Here is a 19,564-nt window from a genome sequence, read left to right on the forward strand (position 1 = left end):
TCATTTATAACCTTGATGTTTCTGCTGAAAGACATCCAGTGTTTCACGGTGAAACCCATCCTGGACCTGCCTGCCAAGTTCCAGAACAAGCCCGTGTCTGAACAAATAGTGAGGTGAGCTGGATATACTCGCTCCGCACACACTTGTTTGTTTCTCTACAATTAGAGTGTGTGACTCAAAGTCACACAGCATGACTTTTTAATCCAGCAGAGCCCAGGTTACTTTCCCCAGTCACTCAAAAACTATTTAGAGAGCTTGTGCGTGATCTTTTTGGAGTGTGGTGTGTCGAGGAACTGCTGAGACAGAGGTGATTAAATCTTGATGTAAATGTGTGTCTGTGTAGAACAAGCAGCACCTGACCTTGTCGTCCTCGCGATCATTTACTTGCCACAGCCATCTGTTGTTAGTCACTGTGCCAAGCACAACAGCTCTGACATCATTAATACCTTTGAGTCGTGGCACGGGGGCCACAGCAAACAGCGGGCCCCCTGCACTCCTTGTTTGCCCAATCTGTACCCCAGCTGCATCGCTCGGCTGTGCAAACTCACTTTGATATGCAATCCAGCGCATCATTGGACATAATTAAAAGAAGATATATATTCGGAAAAACCATTTTGGCAAATATACCTGGGCACTGATCTTATCACACGCCTGCAGCTTTGGTCACATCCCCCTGCATTGATCCCTTCGGCAGCCTGTTGGCGTGTTTGGGAATTGTTTCTGACTGGAATATGTAACTGTTCATATCCTAGATTAGACAACCGTGTTTAAAGAGTGACAGAGGGCTGTTCAGCATCATCTGTCTGTCCGTCTCTTTCTCTGCCAACTCTTTCCTCCCTCTCTCTGTTTCTCTCCATCCCTATCTCTCTGTTTATTCTCGTTTACTCTCTCATTTAGTGCAAAACATCAGCGGTGCATAGCAATGAGACTGAGCTGCTTTAGCCCAACGGTCACAGCAGCAGCAGCAGGCAGAGCGCAGCACCTTCTGACCTTGCTTTGTCCAGAATGTGCTACTGCATCATACCTAATGACATGTAAAGGCTTTAAGTCGAGAAGTGCGGCTGAATTAAAGCTGCTTTATTAATCTGTTTATTAGATCAGAAGCGAACATCCTCAGTTTTTCAACTTCTCAGCTAATTTACTAAAGAGTCTCGTCTTGCTCGTTTAATAGCGGGACGAGAGGGAACATCTGTAAGTGGCTCAAGTGCCAATAAGACCTGAGCCTGATTTATTTGTGGAGTTTGAAATGTTACAAAAGCTTTTGTTGCAGCCTCATCTGCACACACTGACTGAAAAAAACATAAAAGGCCAGTGGCTTTGTAACAGCACAGATTCGTTTCATATTTTATTCATAATGGTTTGCTAATAAAGTCAAAGCATGCTCTTTGAACCATATGGCATGGGTTTAGGAATTGGAAATGCAATATGCTGTGTGAGGATAATAGATGTGTGCTAATTTCCCCAGGAAAGTGTATATGTGGATATCTAGCAACAAGAAAGAAAAAAAAACAGAGAAAGAGATGTGTCCATGTGGGGGAGTGTGCACATGCCCAGACAGCTGCTCCCTCCGCTACTGTGCATCACCATCATTTTCCCAGTGTTAAAAGTCTATTAACCTTTTTTAGCAAAGATCATCCCTGCTCCTCTGTCACATATGCTGCAGCTTCTCTATGTGTCTGATATGTCGGTGACGTGTGCCACCCCCAAAAAATCCATCTTTTTCCTATGTAGATGAGGCTTCAACAGCAAGTCAAAAACCTGCGCGCTAAATGCCACAGTTCCTGGCAGAGCGGGGCCTGTCCTGTGTTTGACCTGAAGCAAAGCAATCAACCTTTGAATCAAGCTGTAGATTGCCCATAACAGTTTTAATTTACTCAGGTGCTGATTTCCTCCCTCCACAGCTTCTACACAGTAAATGAAGTCCATAAATTCCAGTATTCCAGGCCAGTGAGGAAGGGAGAGAAGGACCCCGACAATGAGTTTGCGGTAATTGCTGAGAACTTTTCTTCCTCTTGCTTGGTTTTTTATCTTTTTTTTATGTTGCATCTTTGTTTGTCCATTTTGTTTTTATGTAATATTGCTCTTTAAAAAATATTCATGAAGATTCAAATGAAGGCTACTTGATATTGTATTAAAATAAAGAAAGTTTTTTAACGAAAGAAATTGTAGTGCATGCAACAGTAGGTTTTAGAGATGTTTGTCAGGCTGAAATTAGCCGTTTATTTTTGTTTCACAATTTGATGATAGATGCTGAGTTTTAATCTTTTACTATCACAGTGCTCATTCTAAACATGTCTGTATGGGATGGGCTGCTTTCTTGGTCTGTGATTATGCCGGTTGCAGCTTTCTTTCTGAAAGTGGAAAGAACTTTGAAGCTGCACCTCCACTGCTGCACAAAGAGCTGTTCAACCGTTTATTCAAAGTTCAGTGAAGAACACAGAACCCTGAACTGCCACGTCCACGACAAGCATTAACGCTGTTGTCACTTACATTATTGAGTGCCAGCCGCCGCTTCGAATGCATCACGTGTCCAAATCTCACCAAATTTGACTCTGCACTTTCAAGGGAGCTTAACAACACACAGGCCATGTTTGAAGTTGATAAGATACGGTTACCGAGATATACCAGCTCCATACAGACTGGGATTTCTGGACTGGGATTTCAATAGCGATGATAGTCCCATGAATCTATATCCCACATTTAATATCTAGGTAATAACAAGTTTTATCCAAAAGCGGTAAACATTATTTTTCATTTTTTCCATCTGCAAGATGCAGCAAAATGAGTAAACTTAAAAAGGGCTTTTCATTTGTATCTGTTTTGATTGGGTTCCTGCTTGTTTGTCTCGGTTCTGCTCCTCCTGTCTCGTAATTTATTATGGGATGCCACCGGATTATTGTTTGAAGTTTATGCTCCACAGATTCCTTTAGTCATTTCCCTCAGAGTAAATCACTTGCATTGTAGAACTCTCATTTATATGCAGCTCATTTTTTTCTTTTTTAGTTTTACTTTGATTGTTTTGTTAAAACACAAGGAGTGTTTTTCATGAGGAAGATCCAGACTAAATAAAGCAGCAGATAGTGATCCAGATCTGCCTATAGTGTAACTGTCGAGTTTAGATTTTCAGTTAGACTAATGAATTATGTTTTGTTCACACGTAATATCCAGGTTGCAAGTGACATGGGGGATAAATTAGCAGCAGTGTTCCGTCGAGGAGACATGAGATGAGTTTATGCTTGAAGTTGGCACTTCTGGGAAATCAGAGGCTCATAGAGTAATATATTGACGTGGCTCCATGGAGGCTGTAGCCTGTGGAAAAGCTACTGGTTCTTCAAGTTGAACCAGCTCCAGCACTAGCATCAGGTTCTCCTTGGTGGAAAAGGGGTATTTCATTTGAAGACTCATGCATTTCTACATAATTAAGGTCTGAATCCTCCACGTCTTAATTTGTTGATCATCATTATCAGGCTGTTTACATGACTCTCTTATTGTCTTCATCAGGTTAATATCAGAATATTGCTGCTCATGTAAATGTTTAGTGACAGCTTGTGTTATTGTCGTTTGGCAGGAGCAAATTAATCTTCACCCTCTGATGTTGACTTTTTTTGTGTCTTTGTCATTTTGTCTATAGAACATGTGGATCGAGAGGACCACGTACTCGACGGCCTACAAGCTCCCTGGCATCCTGCGCTGGTTTGAAGTCAAGTCGGTCTCCACGGTGAGTAGAAGAAGCGCCTTGTGTGCCAGGCGGGCCTCCCTAATCAGATGAGGATCTGCAGCTCGGAGGCAATCGATATGATTTGTCCACTTAAGCCGCATAGACAGCCGTGTTGGACGCAGGCGTGCCACTCCCCTGGACTAACGACAGGGCATGATCCGTCACATCGATTCATCCAGCGCTCCTTAAAGCTTGTTTCCACTGAAAAAAGCTACACAGCGTAAACACAACTAGACCAGAATCAAGAACCCACTCTCTTTGTGATTTTCCTGTAACAGAATTACTCCTGGTCTGACTGAAGCAAATCATTTTAGTGTTTACTGTTACACGTGGAATGGACATTAGTTTTTATTATCTGTGGAGAAACGAGCACAGTAATATAAGTCACAGTGCAGTTAGAGCTTCACTTCAACTCATCCGGCATCATTAGTTTGTACCAAAACAAATGCACTACTTAGAGTAATCAGCTTGGCGAGATTCTGCAATCGATTACTCTTCATTCGTCACTTTGATTTGTCATTCTCATGTCTGTGCTGTTAAAAAAGAAAAGGGAACATCTCGCCCCTTTCTCAGAGGTTATCTTTAGCCAGGCTTGTTTACTGCACTCTGCTCCCTCTGCATCCATAGCCGTCAAATAGCATCACGCGACGCCTACACACCTGGCAGCTCAGGCATTTAGCTCAACACAATGGTCCCTCCGGTCACTACATCCACAATCGTTTCAATGAAAAAACCCTTGATCTCCCCCCGTCCCCTCCTTAACTCCTGATTCCATGTTATTCTCCGATACCATTCTAATTCAGAGCAGAACACTAGTCGACAGCATTGGAACATATTGTCAGGAGCAGCTTGGCCTCCAGATGAGCCGGGGAGAGACCGGGTCCCCGAGGTCAACCTCTCTATTTAAAGCTTAATGACTGGGCTGAGATTCATCGAGCTAAAGCCTGCGATCTGACAATGCTTTCTATCAAGCTGGCCTGAGACACACCGGCACAGACTGAAGATTTTTCTTCCTGGCAAACCATCTTATTTTTGGTCCAGAGTCTAAATCTGACATTTGATCAACAATCCACTTTCTGCTAAATTCTTAGTATTCAGATTTTAGTTTTCTGTTTTAAAGACATTAGGACTGAGTTGCTTTCACACATGAGAGGAACAGTATTTTCTTTATCTTCTCTCAGAATCATATTTTGTTGAACCAGGAGCTGAAATTCCCCTGCACACATTCTCCATCTTCATTTTGACAGTTGCAGGTTTATGTTTGGGTGCAGTGAAAAAAAAAAGATTAATTGCTTCTCTATCCTCCATGATTTATGTGTCAAGTTTCTTAAGCCCATCTTCTAATAACCGAGCCCCAGTCGGTGAAGATAAAACGTCTCCATTGTTGGGATTACAGAGACAGTGGTGATGTATGTGTGCTGAAAATGTTTGGGTGACAACTTTACTCTCTCTGCTTCGCAGGAGGAGATCAGTCCGCTGGAGAACGCCATAGAAACGATGCAGCTGACCAATGAGAAGATAAGCAGCATGGTGCAGAGGCATCTCACGGACCCCAACCTTCCCATCAACCCTCTCTCCATGCTGCTGAATGGGATCGTGGACCCAGCTGTCATGGGGGGTTTTACCAACTATGAGAAGGTAATCAACGTGAAAGAAAGTCTGGATTTATTCTTTAAAGATATCACTTGGAGCCATAATGTCATTGTTTGGAAATGGGCTTATTTGCTTTCCAGCTGAAATTTAGATGAAGTCTTAACTGTTAAGCTGCTTTCAGACTTGCACTGGACTCCAGACATCTTCTGGAACTTTTCCTTTCAGGACCTAAGTAAGCCCATGTGAAAATACAGCAGAAAAATTAAAAATTGAAGAAGCTGGCTTGTTGAAGGCATTTCTTAAATCGAATGGGTGCAAAACGAAAAAAAAAGAAAGATTATAAACATCTCAAAATGAAAAAGAGGTGCCACACACAAAGACGACGTCGGCAAAGATGTTGATTGAATCAAAAACATTTGACTTCCACAGTGGAATCGATAGGAAGTGGAGATGTGTTTTCCACCTTTACATACAGTCTATTTTCTGGACAGACATTGATTTAAACTCCAATTTAACCGTTTGGCGGAGGCACACAACCACAGGACTGTAACTCTAATTTATCACATTTCTCGTATTGTCGTTGGTTTATTGGCTGCACGCTCTGTTCAATATCACACAACAGCACCTCATGTAGTAAAGGAAACTGTTTTTATCTTGTGTTTTATGATAAAAAAAGTGCCTGTTGGTTTTCCAGCATATATCACGACCTGGAATAGATTCATAGTGGCCTTGTTGAAGCGGTGCAGTATGAGTCAGGAAGTACGATGTGAATTCTTTGCCCTGGGGTCACTCCTTCATCTCAGTGAAATAGTGCAGGGGGTAGAGGAGAGACAAATTTTTATCATTTCATCAGCCCCCCTCCAAATCTTTAACAATTTCCCTTTGGCCTTGCTGTGCATTTTCTCTTCCTCCCGTCATGCAAACATACTCACTCCAGTATCTCATCTCCCTTCACCAGGCCTTCTTCAATGACAAGTACACGCAGGAACACCCAGACGACCTTGAGAAGATGGAGAAACTGAAGGACCTCATCGCCTGGCAGGTGAGACAGACCCTAGAATTACATACGATCATGGTGACGCATTTTCACAGTTTCTAAAGCAGCAATCTTTCCTTTCAGAGATGTCAGGGTTAAAGAAAAGCCGTGAACAGCTCCTCACAGGAACATGCTTGTTGACTCTAAAAGATGACATATTCCACAGTTTTTTATATATTTTATTTTCTATGGCATGCGTGAAGAGAGGCATAGCCTGCAGGCATCAAAACACACAGTATGAATTAGATGGTATGGAGGAGCGTGACATGCATAAATATGTGACTTTATGCCTCTTGGTCTTTCAGTATAATTGAGCTTTCGTTGAGTGAATTTGCTTTGGGCTGTTCTCTCAGCCAATCATGTGTCGATAAGGAAGTTACTATGTTTTTTTACATTAATTAGAGTAATGAAATCATTGCCAGAAATTTGGGAGCCACAAACCAGCATCTCTGCAGACACTAGGCAGTGTGGTTCATACTTTCACTTCATTCTGTATTTGTGCATTATGTATGTATACATTAATTTTAATATTTATATATATATTCAATTCACAATTACATTATACTTGCTCGTGGAATCATCCTGCACTTTACCCAAGTACCTTACATCTTACTCTTATCTTAACTTATCATTGTGTGGCATCGCGTCTTGTCTTGTCGTGAACAGCTGGAAGTCCTTCATATAAGTCAACTGTGGAGAGTTTCAATGCTGAGGAATATTTATGTGAAATGTTGTCGCTGCTGCTGCAAAAAGACTCACTCTGAAGGGTTCCAGCTGAAAATATAATATCATTTGAAGAAGCTGTTTGTGCTCTGGCAAGATGTCCAATGACGGTTACTCAAGTCACCAGAGAATACGTGTGTGATAGAGTTCAGTGGAAATAATAGCGAGGGATTATGCTGAAGCAAACACTCTGAAGTTAGGGAGGAAGCTCCGATGCATGAAGAGACCGCGCAAGATCAGCACCGGCAGATTTTGCGAGCTTTGCATCCTCGCTGAGTCTAAAGGACGTGCACACGCAGCAGACAGGAAATGTACACACACACTGTTAGGGTGCATCACAACATGCACTGCTTACCACGAACCTCAGCAGATTTTTAGCTCATTTGTAGTTCATCTTTGATTAATAAACTCCTGGATGTATTTGCTTTCTCAAGGAAAAACAAAAACCTCCTCCCTTTGGGGCTTTATAAAGCTGCACTGTAGGTTCTCTGTCCTGTCGTTTCTTCTTGTATTGCCCTCTCTTAATTCTTTAGCTGTAAACTAAATGTCACTTTAATACTCAGGAAGTCACGCTTTCCTGCCTTATGGTTCACCCTGGAATCGAGCACATATTCGAGAAATTTTGTTTTTCCTGGCTGCTTCCTATTGCTTCTTGCAAGAAAGCCAGAAGTTAATTGAATTTGCAATAGTTGTTGCTGTCTCTGTTGAAAAATAGGTCATCTTTGTGCTCCATATCTCTTGGTGGAGCTCCTCTGAATGTGAAAAGTTTGGCTCTTTTGTGTTTGTGAAACCTTTTGTCTTTATAAGGCACAGAGACACACAACAGAAATACCCCAGTATTATTTTGCCTCGCTGCTTCTGACGCTGAAGTCTTCGAGCTTGATGTCCTTTGTGTTGTCGTTTTTTTTACCTTGGAAGTAGAACTGTTTTTTATAATCCTTATAATACAAATATTATTTCCATATTAAAAACGGAATTAGTTTTATAACCGTGTTAACATGGGAAAGTCTAGAAACTAATGACTGAAGTTGAAGCTGACAAAGCAGGTGAGGGGACCCTATAAATAAATGTGTCAGTATTTCATTACTGCTGGAGAGAAGGCATATCACAAATACACTACATCTGACACAGTTGGAGGATGCGTCTAGATGTTACCTTCAAGACCCATGAGTTATTTTTATATTCATGTCAAACGAAAAGCGCTGAATAATAATGTAAAAGCAACACTGCTTTGTTTCAAATCTTGGATTGTTGGTTCCAAAGATGTGAAAATGCTCCATTTCAGCACCAACATGATATTTCAGCTGGACTAAAATAGTGTTAGAAATCACACTGCAATTTTGAAATCATCACCCACCCACAATCCGCAGTGCTAATTAGCGGCTGCTCTGTTGTACAGAGACCTACCAGTGTGAGAGAAATGACTTGCTTTGTCTTGGCAGCTGTGTCAGGTTAAAAATTTCCCTCACATTCCCCTTAACTCACAAATCGTGTTATTTTTGTGTCTTCCATTAGCAGGAAAAACACCCGATTGAGTTTGTTTGGTAAGAACATCACAGAGACATGTCACAGAGGAAGCAGATACATGTTTGCCGAGCCCACCGCAAACACACACACACACACACACACATAGAGAACTTTTAAAGGAGATGAGTAAAGCAGAGCTGTTGGCCTGGAATGGTATCAGCTGTCTCCTTGCCAGAGCCAGCTTGTTTATCTCCCATCTTGAATCTGTCTAAATGAGACAAATGAAGATGAGTCTGCTCCAAACTACACAGGGAGAAATGAGCCAGCGTGCACTGTTATTCTGAAACACACGTCGTCCTCATCTAGTAATTAGAGAGGAAATGAGCAAGTGGAAATCAGGAAATTAGCTATTGTAAAAAGCTGCTTAGCAAATACAAACTAGGTGTTTTCTCTGATGTTTCTTGTTATAATTACGATCTTGGACAGATGCTTTAATGTACCTTAGACTTCTCACTGCAGTGTGATTAAATGTCTTTAACGGCATCGTAGTCTAATTCGATTCGGTTCATTTTTTTATTTTTGTACCAACATTCATGGGACGCTTTTCAATGTTCTGTAAGATGAATAAATTAAATCGGTTCAGTTGATTTGGAATGTTGTATTTTTACATTTAAAAGTGTTAGCATGGTATAGGCTGCTCTGAAAAGAATCCACCTGTCGGAGCCTCCGAGTTTCTCAGGGATGAAAGTATGCATGTGTCGACCGCATTTCAAGGAGCCTTTGAAATAGGACACTGTAGTCATACCACTTTGAAGCAATCCGCCTTCAGAGGCAGCCTCCGAAGGTTGTGGCCCCTGAATTGAGACGCAGCTAAAGCAAATTCAGTCTGTTTAATACTCCGTCGGACTCATCACTGGCTGTGTGCGTCCCTAAGACCTTCGTGACCTTCATGAAAGGTCTTAATGTGTCATCACACCCTTAATACCAGGCAGAGGCAATGTGGCTGTCCCAGCACCCCAGGGTGTGGAGCTGAAGTCTGCTCACTGTGCATTAGAGAGGCACCGAATGACAGAGTTCAGCTGAGAACAGTGGGCTCAGAGAGACGCTGCTCATATCAAACAGAAAGGCCAGTTCTTCCATACGTCTTCTCAGTTGATGGTTTGCGCATCTGCTTTTTTGAATATGGGGTTGGGGCTTCATTTGTAATCCCTGCATGCTCGCAAAGTGTAGCGTGGAAGGTCTATGATAACTTCAAATGTTGTGATTTGCATGGAAATATCAAGCCTGCGTCTGGGTCTGCTGGATATGAAGAAAAACACTGATGGTGTAGAAGTCTTCGTATTGCAAATGAACATCCACATGACAAGTTTTCTCTGTATTTATAATAATTATTTGTTTCATGGTGTCATAATGATTTACTTTATTTAAAGCTGCAGTCAATGATAATTAACTGCCGGGGGGCACAGTATTACAGCAGTCCAGTATTCCTGGCTAACCTGATTGGAGGCATTGCCACCAATGAGCGTTTGTGGCTCACTTTCACGTCTGTGTCATTTTCGCATGGTATCCGTTGGCAGCATTTGTGCTTTCCAGCTAATTAAATCATTGGTAGAGTCGATGCCATAGACCGGGGATCACTAATAGCAGACTGTGGTTTGGATCTGTCCCTGCAATTGATAAATCAGTGAGAATTGTCAAGTTGTGAACCGGCACAGCTTTTCTAGCCTTTCTACGGCACGGATTTCGGAATCTCGCAGGACAATAGCTTTTCTGACCAAGACCCTGATCATTTTTCCACTATGACCCATTTTCCTCTAGTACACTCTTCTTCATAACAAAAGCCTCAAATGGCGTACAAACCCAGATCTGTAACACCAACAATACTGAAGTTGGCTTATGTACTGGGTTGGATAATCCAGGCCAGGGTGGAATAATAGAAAAACGTGCATGCTCCTGGGGTCTTGCTTCTGGCATCCTGACCAACACATGTTCAGTGTTAACCTCCACCAACCCTTGAGAACAATATCTGGTTTTGAAGGTTCTTGTGTATGTTCTCTGTGCTGGTACAGAAACCAGCTTGTCATACATTGTTTTATGAAGGGAGGCTGATTAGAGCAGTGATACCCAACCACTGGTCACTGGGTCTTTGTCTGGAAAGCCCAAACCTTTTTACTATGTTTACCATTTTCTTCTAAGATTTCTATTTTATAAAGAGTTCAATTTTTAAAGTTGACCCTGTAACACATGGCTTTAACCAATGAAAACCTTTGGTCTTGCCTTGCCTTCCCAGCAAGCATCTCAGTGTCAGTATCTGACATTCCAACTTTGCTCTTCTTCCAATAAAAAATTCATCTTATTTCCCAGTGCATAATATTTTTTTGCAGCATGCATTGTTAATCTTTTTGTAAGATGAGCTTTAGAGTTGGATCCATGCTGGATTTATAAACGCAGCCCCCAGGTCTCTGTTGTCTAATTATGAGCTATTAACATCAGCCTCACATGAGGTAACATCTCTTGACTGCTGGAGAGAAATAAAAAAAGAACTTTAAAAAGTTGCATGTAATTATACTACTGAGTGTATGTGAACTGATTTTTGTTACCTTTTCCAACTGGTCTTAATGAGGCAAGGGTCGTTTCTGAGGTCCTGGTTAATATTGGGGTTTAATAAGGTTAGGTCCATGTTAGGCGTGAACTGGTCAAGGTTAAGATTAGGGATGATTTTGCTTAAACCTAGTTCACACAACACGATTTCAGACAGATTTGCCAGTCACACACTAGTTTCGCGAAAGCCCCCGATCAGATTTCCAACTTGGTCGAAATCTAGTCAGAGTCTGTGACAACTCCAGAGCGCAGGACGGGCTGAGGGTGGTGAAGATGTCTGTAGCTGTGGAAATCAAGCATTAACCATGCGGGTGAGGGACAAAGTGGCACAGAGTCATTGCATCTTGTATCGGGTCGGGCTCGGTTAGTTTTCAGATGACTTTGAAGGTCATGTAGTTTGAACTTGGCTTTAGGCTGTGCACAATGAAAGGAACTCACGGCACAGTCCTAATAAGGATAGCTCAACCCTGTGTGTGTGTGTGTGTGTGTGTGTGTGTGTGTGTGTGTGTGTGTGTGTGTGTGTGTGTGTGTGTGTGTGTGTGTGTGTGTGTGTGTGTGTGTGTGTGTGTGTGTGTGTGTGCTTGCAACCTTGAGCACGAGTGTCTCCCACAATGAACTCCATACAGCCACCAAGCAGAATCCTGTTGCCATGCCGCCACTCAGTCGCACTCAATCATCCTGAGGTCTATAAAAAGATGTGGGTATCCTGGGAGACGTGAATCTTGCCTCAGCTTTCACTCTCGCTGCCTTTTCTCCCCTTTTCTGTCTATTTTTTTCTCCCCTCTGCCTCTCTTTCCTTCACCTTTTTTTGTCTTTCGGCCCCGTCCTCTCCGCTCCTCTCCCCTCAAAGAGGTCTCGGCGGTGATAATGGACGTGCTCGATACCAGGGGAAACCTTTGCAGTGTGTCTGCAGCCTCTTCTCATTTATCTTTCTGTTGCAAAGCTTTGGTTTTTGTGGAACGCAGCAGAGTACCTAAGGTTCAGTGAGTGAGAGATCCTGGATTTTAGATGCTGCAATGCATGTTCCCCTGAATCTTTTCAAGCTGCTCTGCTCACTGTGTGCTGCTCTTATCAGGAGATGCTGTTTAGATGCTGAAACAAACTGATGATTCAAACAGGGACATTACAGTGCGTTTCAGCATTAGTTCTTTTTTTCTCACTGTTAATAAGACACCCCCAACACACACACACACGGAATCCCTTTGTAAATAAAACATGTACCATTTGAGATTTTTGCACAAGGTTGCATCACAAAGCTGGATGGGTGTTGTGTGCCAGCTGAGTGAGTGAAGTCAGTTCTTGCTGTGTGAGGGTGGAGGGGCAGTTTGCCCTCAGAGAATATGAAGAGGGAAGAGCAGGCTCGAGAGAATCAGAGGTTAGCACACACACACACACACACACACACACACACGCACACACACTTGCAGTCTTTTCTTGTGGTCCACCTATTCCAGATACTTCACACACGTCTCTGTACTCTGAGCTGACTCTTTGTTCCATTAGCTCAGGCCTTTGTGCATTTGTGAGCTGTGAAAGCTACTGTACTTAAAACAAGGCACAAGATGCACTCTGCAGTTCAGTGTTGTGCAATTGCATCACTCTGAGACGGGACAGATTAATATAGATGTTGAATTAAATCCCATTTCATCTACTTTGTTTCTCTATTTTTACTTATCTCCAAGCGTAAAAGCATTCGCTGTTTTCTTTTCACTTTTCTTTCACAGTGTTTCTCACAACACAGCGAGGCAGTCACGATATATTACTTTTACAGTTGCAATGGGAAAGAAAAGCTCCATATTACCACAGCTGACTAACATCTTTGCTTGTTTCTGGCGAGTAATTGCGCAATTCTTCACCACCGTACCCGCATCCAAAGATGGTGTTTAACACAGAACCAACACAAAATGTGCTCTCGTACACATGGGACAATTTTGCCAGATTAGTCAGCAAAGCCCCCCCTCCCCCACTGAAGGTTGCACTGGGGTTTTTCCAGTTACTAGTTTTCAGCTGTTTCAGTCTCTTTCTACCTGAGCTGCCTATATTAGCTGATGTTATTCAACAGCTGCCTGCAGTGTGTGAGAGGCAGCAGTTTGCCTGAATGGGTGCTTTGCATCTTTGTTGGCGTCTGAAGCGGAGAGCCAAGCGTCCGTCACATGCAGTACATGCCTGTACATGTAGCCTGTCTGTGCTTTCTCATTGCCAGGTTTATTATATGTGTGTTACGTCGTGTTGATGCGAGTGGTGGGAGGAAAGGAGTGGAGGTGTCATGGCAACAGCCTTCTCTACCTCCACCTGGATAAGGTTGCACAGATATTCCCTCTTTGTCCAGACACACTCACAATCACTGCGTTTGCTGAGTATGCACAGCCAGGGAGGTTAAAGGTCACATGCATTTGATTGGTTTTATATTATAGTAGTATATTACTGTGATAGCGAACGTCTCATGTCTCCAGGGTATGTTGTATATAAAGGTTTGTCTTTCCTCTGCTAGATCCCTCACCTTGCTGAGGGCGTTCGCATTCACGGAGAGAAGGTCACGGAGGCGCTGAGGCCTTTCCATGACCGCTTGGAGGCCTGCTTCAAGCAGCTGCGGGAGAAGGTGGAGAAACAGTATGGTGTTAAGACCCTGGTGAGAGCTTTTACCTGTCATTAGAAGTGCTCTGATGTAAATCTGCACCACTTCTTTCAAATTCTTCTGCCCTCGTTATAAATTATAACAATGATAATCCACTGACTGTCAATTTAGAGCTGTCGTCAAAACTTTAACTTTAATTTGTAGTATTTAGTTTACTAATATTAATAATAATATATCCATCATTCTCTGCATTGAGAAATCCGACAGCATTTTTTTGGTGTAAGAGTACTTATTTAAAATTCCTTCAGTGCAATGTTAAACTAACAATAAATATTGTGTTTGCATTTAATGATAGATCTAATATTTTTATATATGTTGCACTGAGGTATAATTATGATGTTCCACACCTTTGCAGGAGGAACAGTTCTCCATCTGAATCTCTCTGAATTTTATATTGTAATTACACTAAAGCCCAAACAGAAATGCTCCGATCAAATCAAAGCAGACGACAGTGACTTTAAAGCTAAACTCCTACTGTATGTTTTTCTCTGCATTGTCAGCCGGCATTAGACGAACGGCGGGGGCCTCGTCCACACTCCATGGTGCGCTCCTTCACCATGCCCTCCTCCCAGAGGCCACTGTCGGTGGCTTCAGTCACCTCCATTTCTTCTGACAACTCCCCCTCCAGGCCTGGATCAGACGGGTAACAACCAGTTCACAGTTCTTCTTGACTTAAATCCCCACACAACCTCTCTGACTTCTCATCCCATTTGAGTTTAACTATTTTTTTGGGTCTCAGTATATCATTTTTAATATAGTTTCTTTCCTTACTTGACAGCTGATGGAGTTATACCTCCAGATATTCCCCAGCATGAATCAGTATATCTATGGAATATTGCTGGTTTATTAAAGGATGCATTGAAGTTTTATAGGTACATTCAGAGAACAACCAGCTTCCTCCTGCTTCCCCAAACCAGTAGGGGATTGATGGAGCTACCTCACAGGCGAGCGAAGGGGTTTGATCGGACTAATATCACCTTATCTTTTATTCAGATTTGCCCTGGAGCCTCTCCTGCCAAAGAAGCTGCACACCAAGTCTCAGGACAAGCTGGACCGCGACGAGCCGGAGAGGGAGCGCAAAGAGAAGAAGAAGGAGAAGAGGAACAGCAAGCACCAGGAGATCTTTGACAAAGAGATGAAGACCACAGAGATCCAGCTGCAGCCCGCTGAGGCTGTCATACTCTCAGAGACGGTACTGCTCCTCCTGTTCTCTCCTCGCCTCTCCTCTTCACCTCTCATCTCCTCTCGTTTCCTCTTGTTTCCTCTCCTCCACTCTCCTCTCGTTCTCCCTTTAGCTTCTTTCTTTTGCTTTACTGAAGCCTATTTTATGTTCTCTGTACTACTGTATCGTACCCTTGTTGTGGATATCCATGGTTGAAAAGGAGATAGGGAATCTAAAAGGAAAAAAATTTACAAACAAATATTTTTTCACGAGCAGCTGATCTGGATAATAGACCATATGCTCATGTCATAATAAACCATTCCTGGGATATGCATGATTCCTAATGATCTTGATGCCGCCTGACTTTTCCTTTAGTGCCAACAAAACCTGATAGTTCACATGAATAATCCAAATCAAACAGTTGGTGGATTTAATAAAAGTTTCCCGAGCAGTTTCTCTCTTCCAAAGCCTGCATTATTTCGATTGCAGAGCTTCCGACGTTTTTTCTCTGGCGTCGTTCTCAAATCAAGTTTGTACTGAAAGTATAAGAACAGGATTACAGTGAAAATTCATATTAGGTTTTTGCAATGAGCATAATGTGTCTCTGGCAGGACTTCTTAAACATATTTTCTGCTCTCTTCAACGCTTTCATGTTATCTTTTCTTTTTTTTTTTTCCAATATTCTACCTCCTCACATTTCTCCCCTCAGTTCTCTACATATCTTTACCTCCCTCCTCACCCCACTGTGTCCATTACAGCCGAGGTATCACTGTGTTCCGCATGCCCAGTGGGAATGTTCCCCTGTGAACAGCATTAAGATAAGCACAGGGATGGGATCCAAAGGGGGCCCCTGACAGTGGTGGAGCCGTCTGGCTCATGATACGAGCTTCCTGCCTCAGGGGTCAAGGGTAGAGCACCTAGAGGTCTCTGGTGGTTACCAAGCAGCTGCAGCTGGATTTAAAGTTATCGTCTAGTATGGAAAAAATGAAGAAATAGATTTTCATCCTCAATGCAAATCTCAGCTTTCAGTTCTGTCTATGAATGTGTGTGTTTTCAGCGTCTCCCTCGTGGCTGGCTGCTTTGAGTTTGGCCAATTACAAAGTTGTTTGTTAATGTCGCCAACAGTGTGGAAGAGCCCTGAGGCCGTATCTTTTCATATTCAAATTGCAGCTATGATGAAGCTGGGACAAGGCAGCCCCGCATGCGAACAATGATATTTAACCACAGATAAGATTTTGCAACCCAAAAAGGATTTTTTTCCCGAATGGTTTCTCCTCTAGGAATACAAATAGCAGACTTACTATGGATGCACACAAAATAGTCCCAAAGGAGATGTGGGGCTGACTTTCTCATTTAAATTATCTTTCATTGATTTTCTGTTATATTTCATGGTAGACTTCATCCATTCTCCTCAAAGTAAATTGTGTTCTCACTTCTGTTCTATTGACTTGTTGTGTAATTTAGGTTATTTTACTTTTAGAGAGGCCCCTCATAACATCTACTTTCTTTTTCTTCATTTCATGATCACACAGATCAGCCCCCTGCGGCCTCAGAGACCAAGGAGTCAAGTTCTCAACCAAATAGGTGGAGACCGCCGCCTCTCAGTGTCCCCCGGACCCCCGTCCTCATCCTCCAACTACTCCTCCTCACCGGGACCCCCGCCCATCACGCCCAGGAGCAAACTCTCCTTTAGCGCGCTGCACGCTGTTTCCAGTAAGAGAGAGTCTATTTTACTCTCACTCAATTAACAGGTTGTGCCATCTTTGGACAGCAGCCTCCACCATCTGTGAGGACCTCCCTGTTAGCACATGCTGAGCTACAAATGCTGCTCACAGTTTGATCTGGAATGCAGCTCTACTGTATGTGTGATACTAGCCTCACTTCTTTTAATGGCCACGCAAATTATAACTGTCAGCACCGCAGATGAACTTCTACATTGGTCTCTTTGTCACCGTGCTTGCAGCTGACACCACCATCACACAGAGGGGCTCAATGTGTTAAGTTACTTATCAAGGATGTTAATTGACCCTAAAAACAGAGACTTGCTATTGGTGCTTTAGATTATTTCAGCTTCTTTGTACAGGGATCCACACACTTCAACACGTTTCTTTCCTTCTCTAAGAAGCTTGAGGTGAAATATGTAAGAGATGCTGAGATGGATTTTTAATCCAAGGGTTTTATCATACTATCATCTCCTTGTAAATTAGTTTAATATTTCACTTCTATAAAATTTGAGAATGTAAAACCATCATGTTGTTTTTTAAGTCAAAATGCATCAGAGGTTGACATTTTTAGATTTGACTTGACTATAAGTATTATATTTAAGCTTCAGTGGGAGAGAGTGGAGACTTTATAAACACTCAATGGTCGGGTAAATGCAACACTACCCATTATGCATCTCTGCCAGCATAACACCACATCTCGAGAAGGGGTTGAAATAAAGTGTGAACCAATGTGTTGATGACATCATCAGGGGTGAGAATCAAAGTTCATAAAAGACTAATTGAACTTAACTTTTTCCCGGATCCAAAGTGAAGTTTCCATTTGAATTAAAACTTTCTCTCATTTCTTCTTCTTTTATTGTTTAAAAATAAAATCAGTCTTGAAGTGGAACTGAGCAGAAATAGTCCATGTGACCTGTTCTGATGATGAATGTGAGCTGATGTGCTCGTGCAGGTCTGGAGCTGAACGGGATGGGCTGCTCTGACAAGGGTGAAACTCCTCCTCCGCTGCCCGTGAAAGGCAGCACGGCTGATTACGGGAACCTGCTTGATAATCAAGACCTGACGAGTCCCTCGACGCCTCCGCCGCCCCCACCCCATCTGAGGGTAGGTGTTTTAATTAGGCCTGAGAGGAGCTCCTTAATGATATATGGCACTTACAATAAAACAGGATGCCACTACACGCATTTGACATTTGGGTCAACCTCCTCCGCTATCCCCTACCCTTTTTACAACCCATGCTAATGTGCGAGCATGCATGTCTCCATGTGTGCATGCTTCTTCCTCACCCAGGTTTGTACTTGTTCTGCGTTTGTGTGTGATTTTTGTAATCTGTGTCACAGACGAGTGTAGGCATCAGTCAGTTAGCAGCAAGAGGCTACGCCAGCCTGTCCACCCCGCTGTTATTTATATTCGGCCTCCCCCTCCGGCCGGCCCTGCTCTCAGACGTGATTGATTGGATGATTACTTTACCTCTCACATCCATCAGGAGCTCTCCCGCTGTTAATCAGCGGCTCGTCTCGCCACACTCAGCGACGTCTACGCTGCCCATCCTCTCTCCTCGCCACACGTTAACTAATCTTATTTATCCACTGTCACGGCCCATGGACAGGTAGTAAAACGGAGCCTGGGCACACACACACACACTGTGTGGCAGCGGACTGACAGCAGTGTAGTGAGAGCAGATGCTTCAAGACTGAGTGACAGCCACTCTTCATTTACAGTCCTTGACGCAGGCGGAGGTGAGGTCACTGACGAGCATTACCCCTCGTCTGTTGTCTCTGTCATGAGCTCAGGCGTCTCAGGAGGTACAGAGAAGCAGTTCAGTCTTTTTCTCTGGATAGATTGAATGATATTCTTTCAGTTCTCTCATCATTTTAAGTTCCTGAGACTCAAATTTAGAACATATCAGAACACATCAGTAGCTCAGATGTAAATGTCTGTGACCCAGTCAGAAAACATGTCCAATGATCTTTGTGTCAGAATACAAAAGAGTCTTGATCTAGAAAAGTCTGTCGCTTCCGTTCAACTCGTTGCTCTGTCATCATAGGATTGGCTGAGGTTCAAGTTGTGGTCTGACAAATATGCGCTCTGACAGTTTTAAAGCACCGTGATCCCCGATCTCACACAAACGTTGTGTAAACTGATCCCGGCATTAGTTCTTCTATTAAAAGTCCTGTCAATCAATTTCACGATGGCAGCTTTTAATCCTGCGCTCTGGATTTTGGCATAAAGCTGAGTTGTCTTGAGAATATTGAGATTTAAAGGTTGATTTGTGTGTGTGTGTGTGTGTGTGTGTGTGTGTGTGTTTGTGTGTGTGTGTGTGTGTTTTTGTTTTTGTTTTTGTGTGTTCGCAGCACATCCCTCCTCCTCTGCCCAGTAAGACCCCTCCCCCGCCTCCTCCCAAGACCACCAGGAAACAGGCCTCCATCGATTCAGGAATTGTACAGTGAACAAAAGACGCTGACAGTAGGACCAAAACAACACACTGACAACACAACAAAAAAAACAACAACACACCATCAACAACAGCAGAAACCGCTCCCCCTGAAAAGCGGTGGTTTTTTTTACCCACACATTCCTCTCTCCCTGTCCCAGCTTGACAAGATGAATACCTCACCGCCGCCCGCCCACTTCTTATCATTTTTCCTTTTCGCCTTCAGTTTGACGACGACGCCGTCTGCAGCGAGGAGAGCGTTGCACAGATGAGCAGTCACTGAGTTTGTAAATGCTGCCACGCCACTTGGAGACTTTATCATGACATGAGATTGTTGTTCGGATAGAACCAACAGCTTTCCAACACCGACCCACTCTCAAGTATATGAGAGCACATAGCTCATTGAATTCATTTTTATCTCTTTTTATTCATATTCCCACTATGTACAGAGGTTTGTATATATGATTTGAT

At 42.9% G+C, this 19,564-nt stretch overlaps 1 protein-coding gene across 1 annotated transcript in view; it reads left to right on the top strand.

Moving 5' to 3' along the window:
• The window catches only part of dock1 (dedicator of cytokinesis 1), a 155,915-nt gene extending 136,771 nt beyond the window's left edge, over window positions 1-19,144 (top strand). Inside the window, exons 42-52 of the mRNA XM_020083260.2 lie at window positions 32-113; window positions 1,902-1,986; window positions 3,632-3,718; window positions 5,180-5,356; window positions 6,270-6,353; window positions 13,630-13,767; window positions 14,274-14,416; window positions 14,767-14,965; window positions 16,468-16,648; window positions 17,612-17,763; window positions 19,014-19,144. Of these exons, the coding sequence (XP_019938819.1) occupies window positions 32-113; window positions 1,902-1,986; window positions 3,632-3,718; window positions 5,180-5,356; window positions 6,270-6,353; window positions 13,630-13,767; window positions 14,274-14,416; window positions 14,767-14,965; window positions 16,468-16,648; window positions 17,612-17,763; window positions 19,014-19,109 (1,424 nt within the window). The 3' untranslated portion in view covers window positions 19,110-19,144. The remainder of the gene's footprint in view (window positions 1-31; window positions 114-1,901; window positions 1,987-3,631; window positions 3,719-5,179; window positions 5,357-6,269; window positions 6,354-13,629; window positions 13,768-14,273; window positions 14,417-14,766; window positions 14,966-16,467; window positions 16,649-17,611; window positions 17,764-19,013) is intronic.
• Window positions 19,145-19,564: the final 420 nt, after the last annotated feature.

The sequence above is a fragment of the Paralichthys olivaceus genome, chromosome 21 (assembly GCF_024713975.1).
Source record: "Paralichthys olivaceus isolate ysfri-2021 chromosome 21, ASM2471397v2, whole genome shotgun sequence".
NCBI lineage: Eukaryota > Metazoa > Chordata > Actinopteri > Pleuronectiformes > Paralichthyidae > Paralichthys > Paralichthys olivaceus.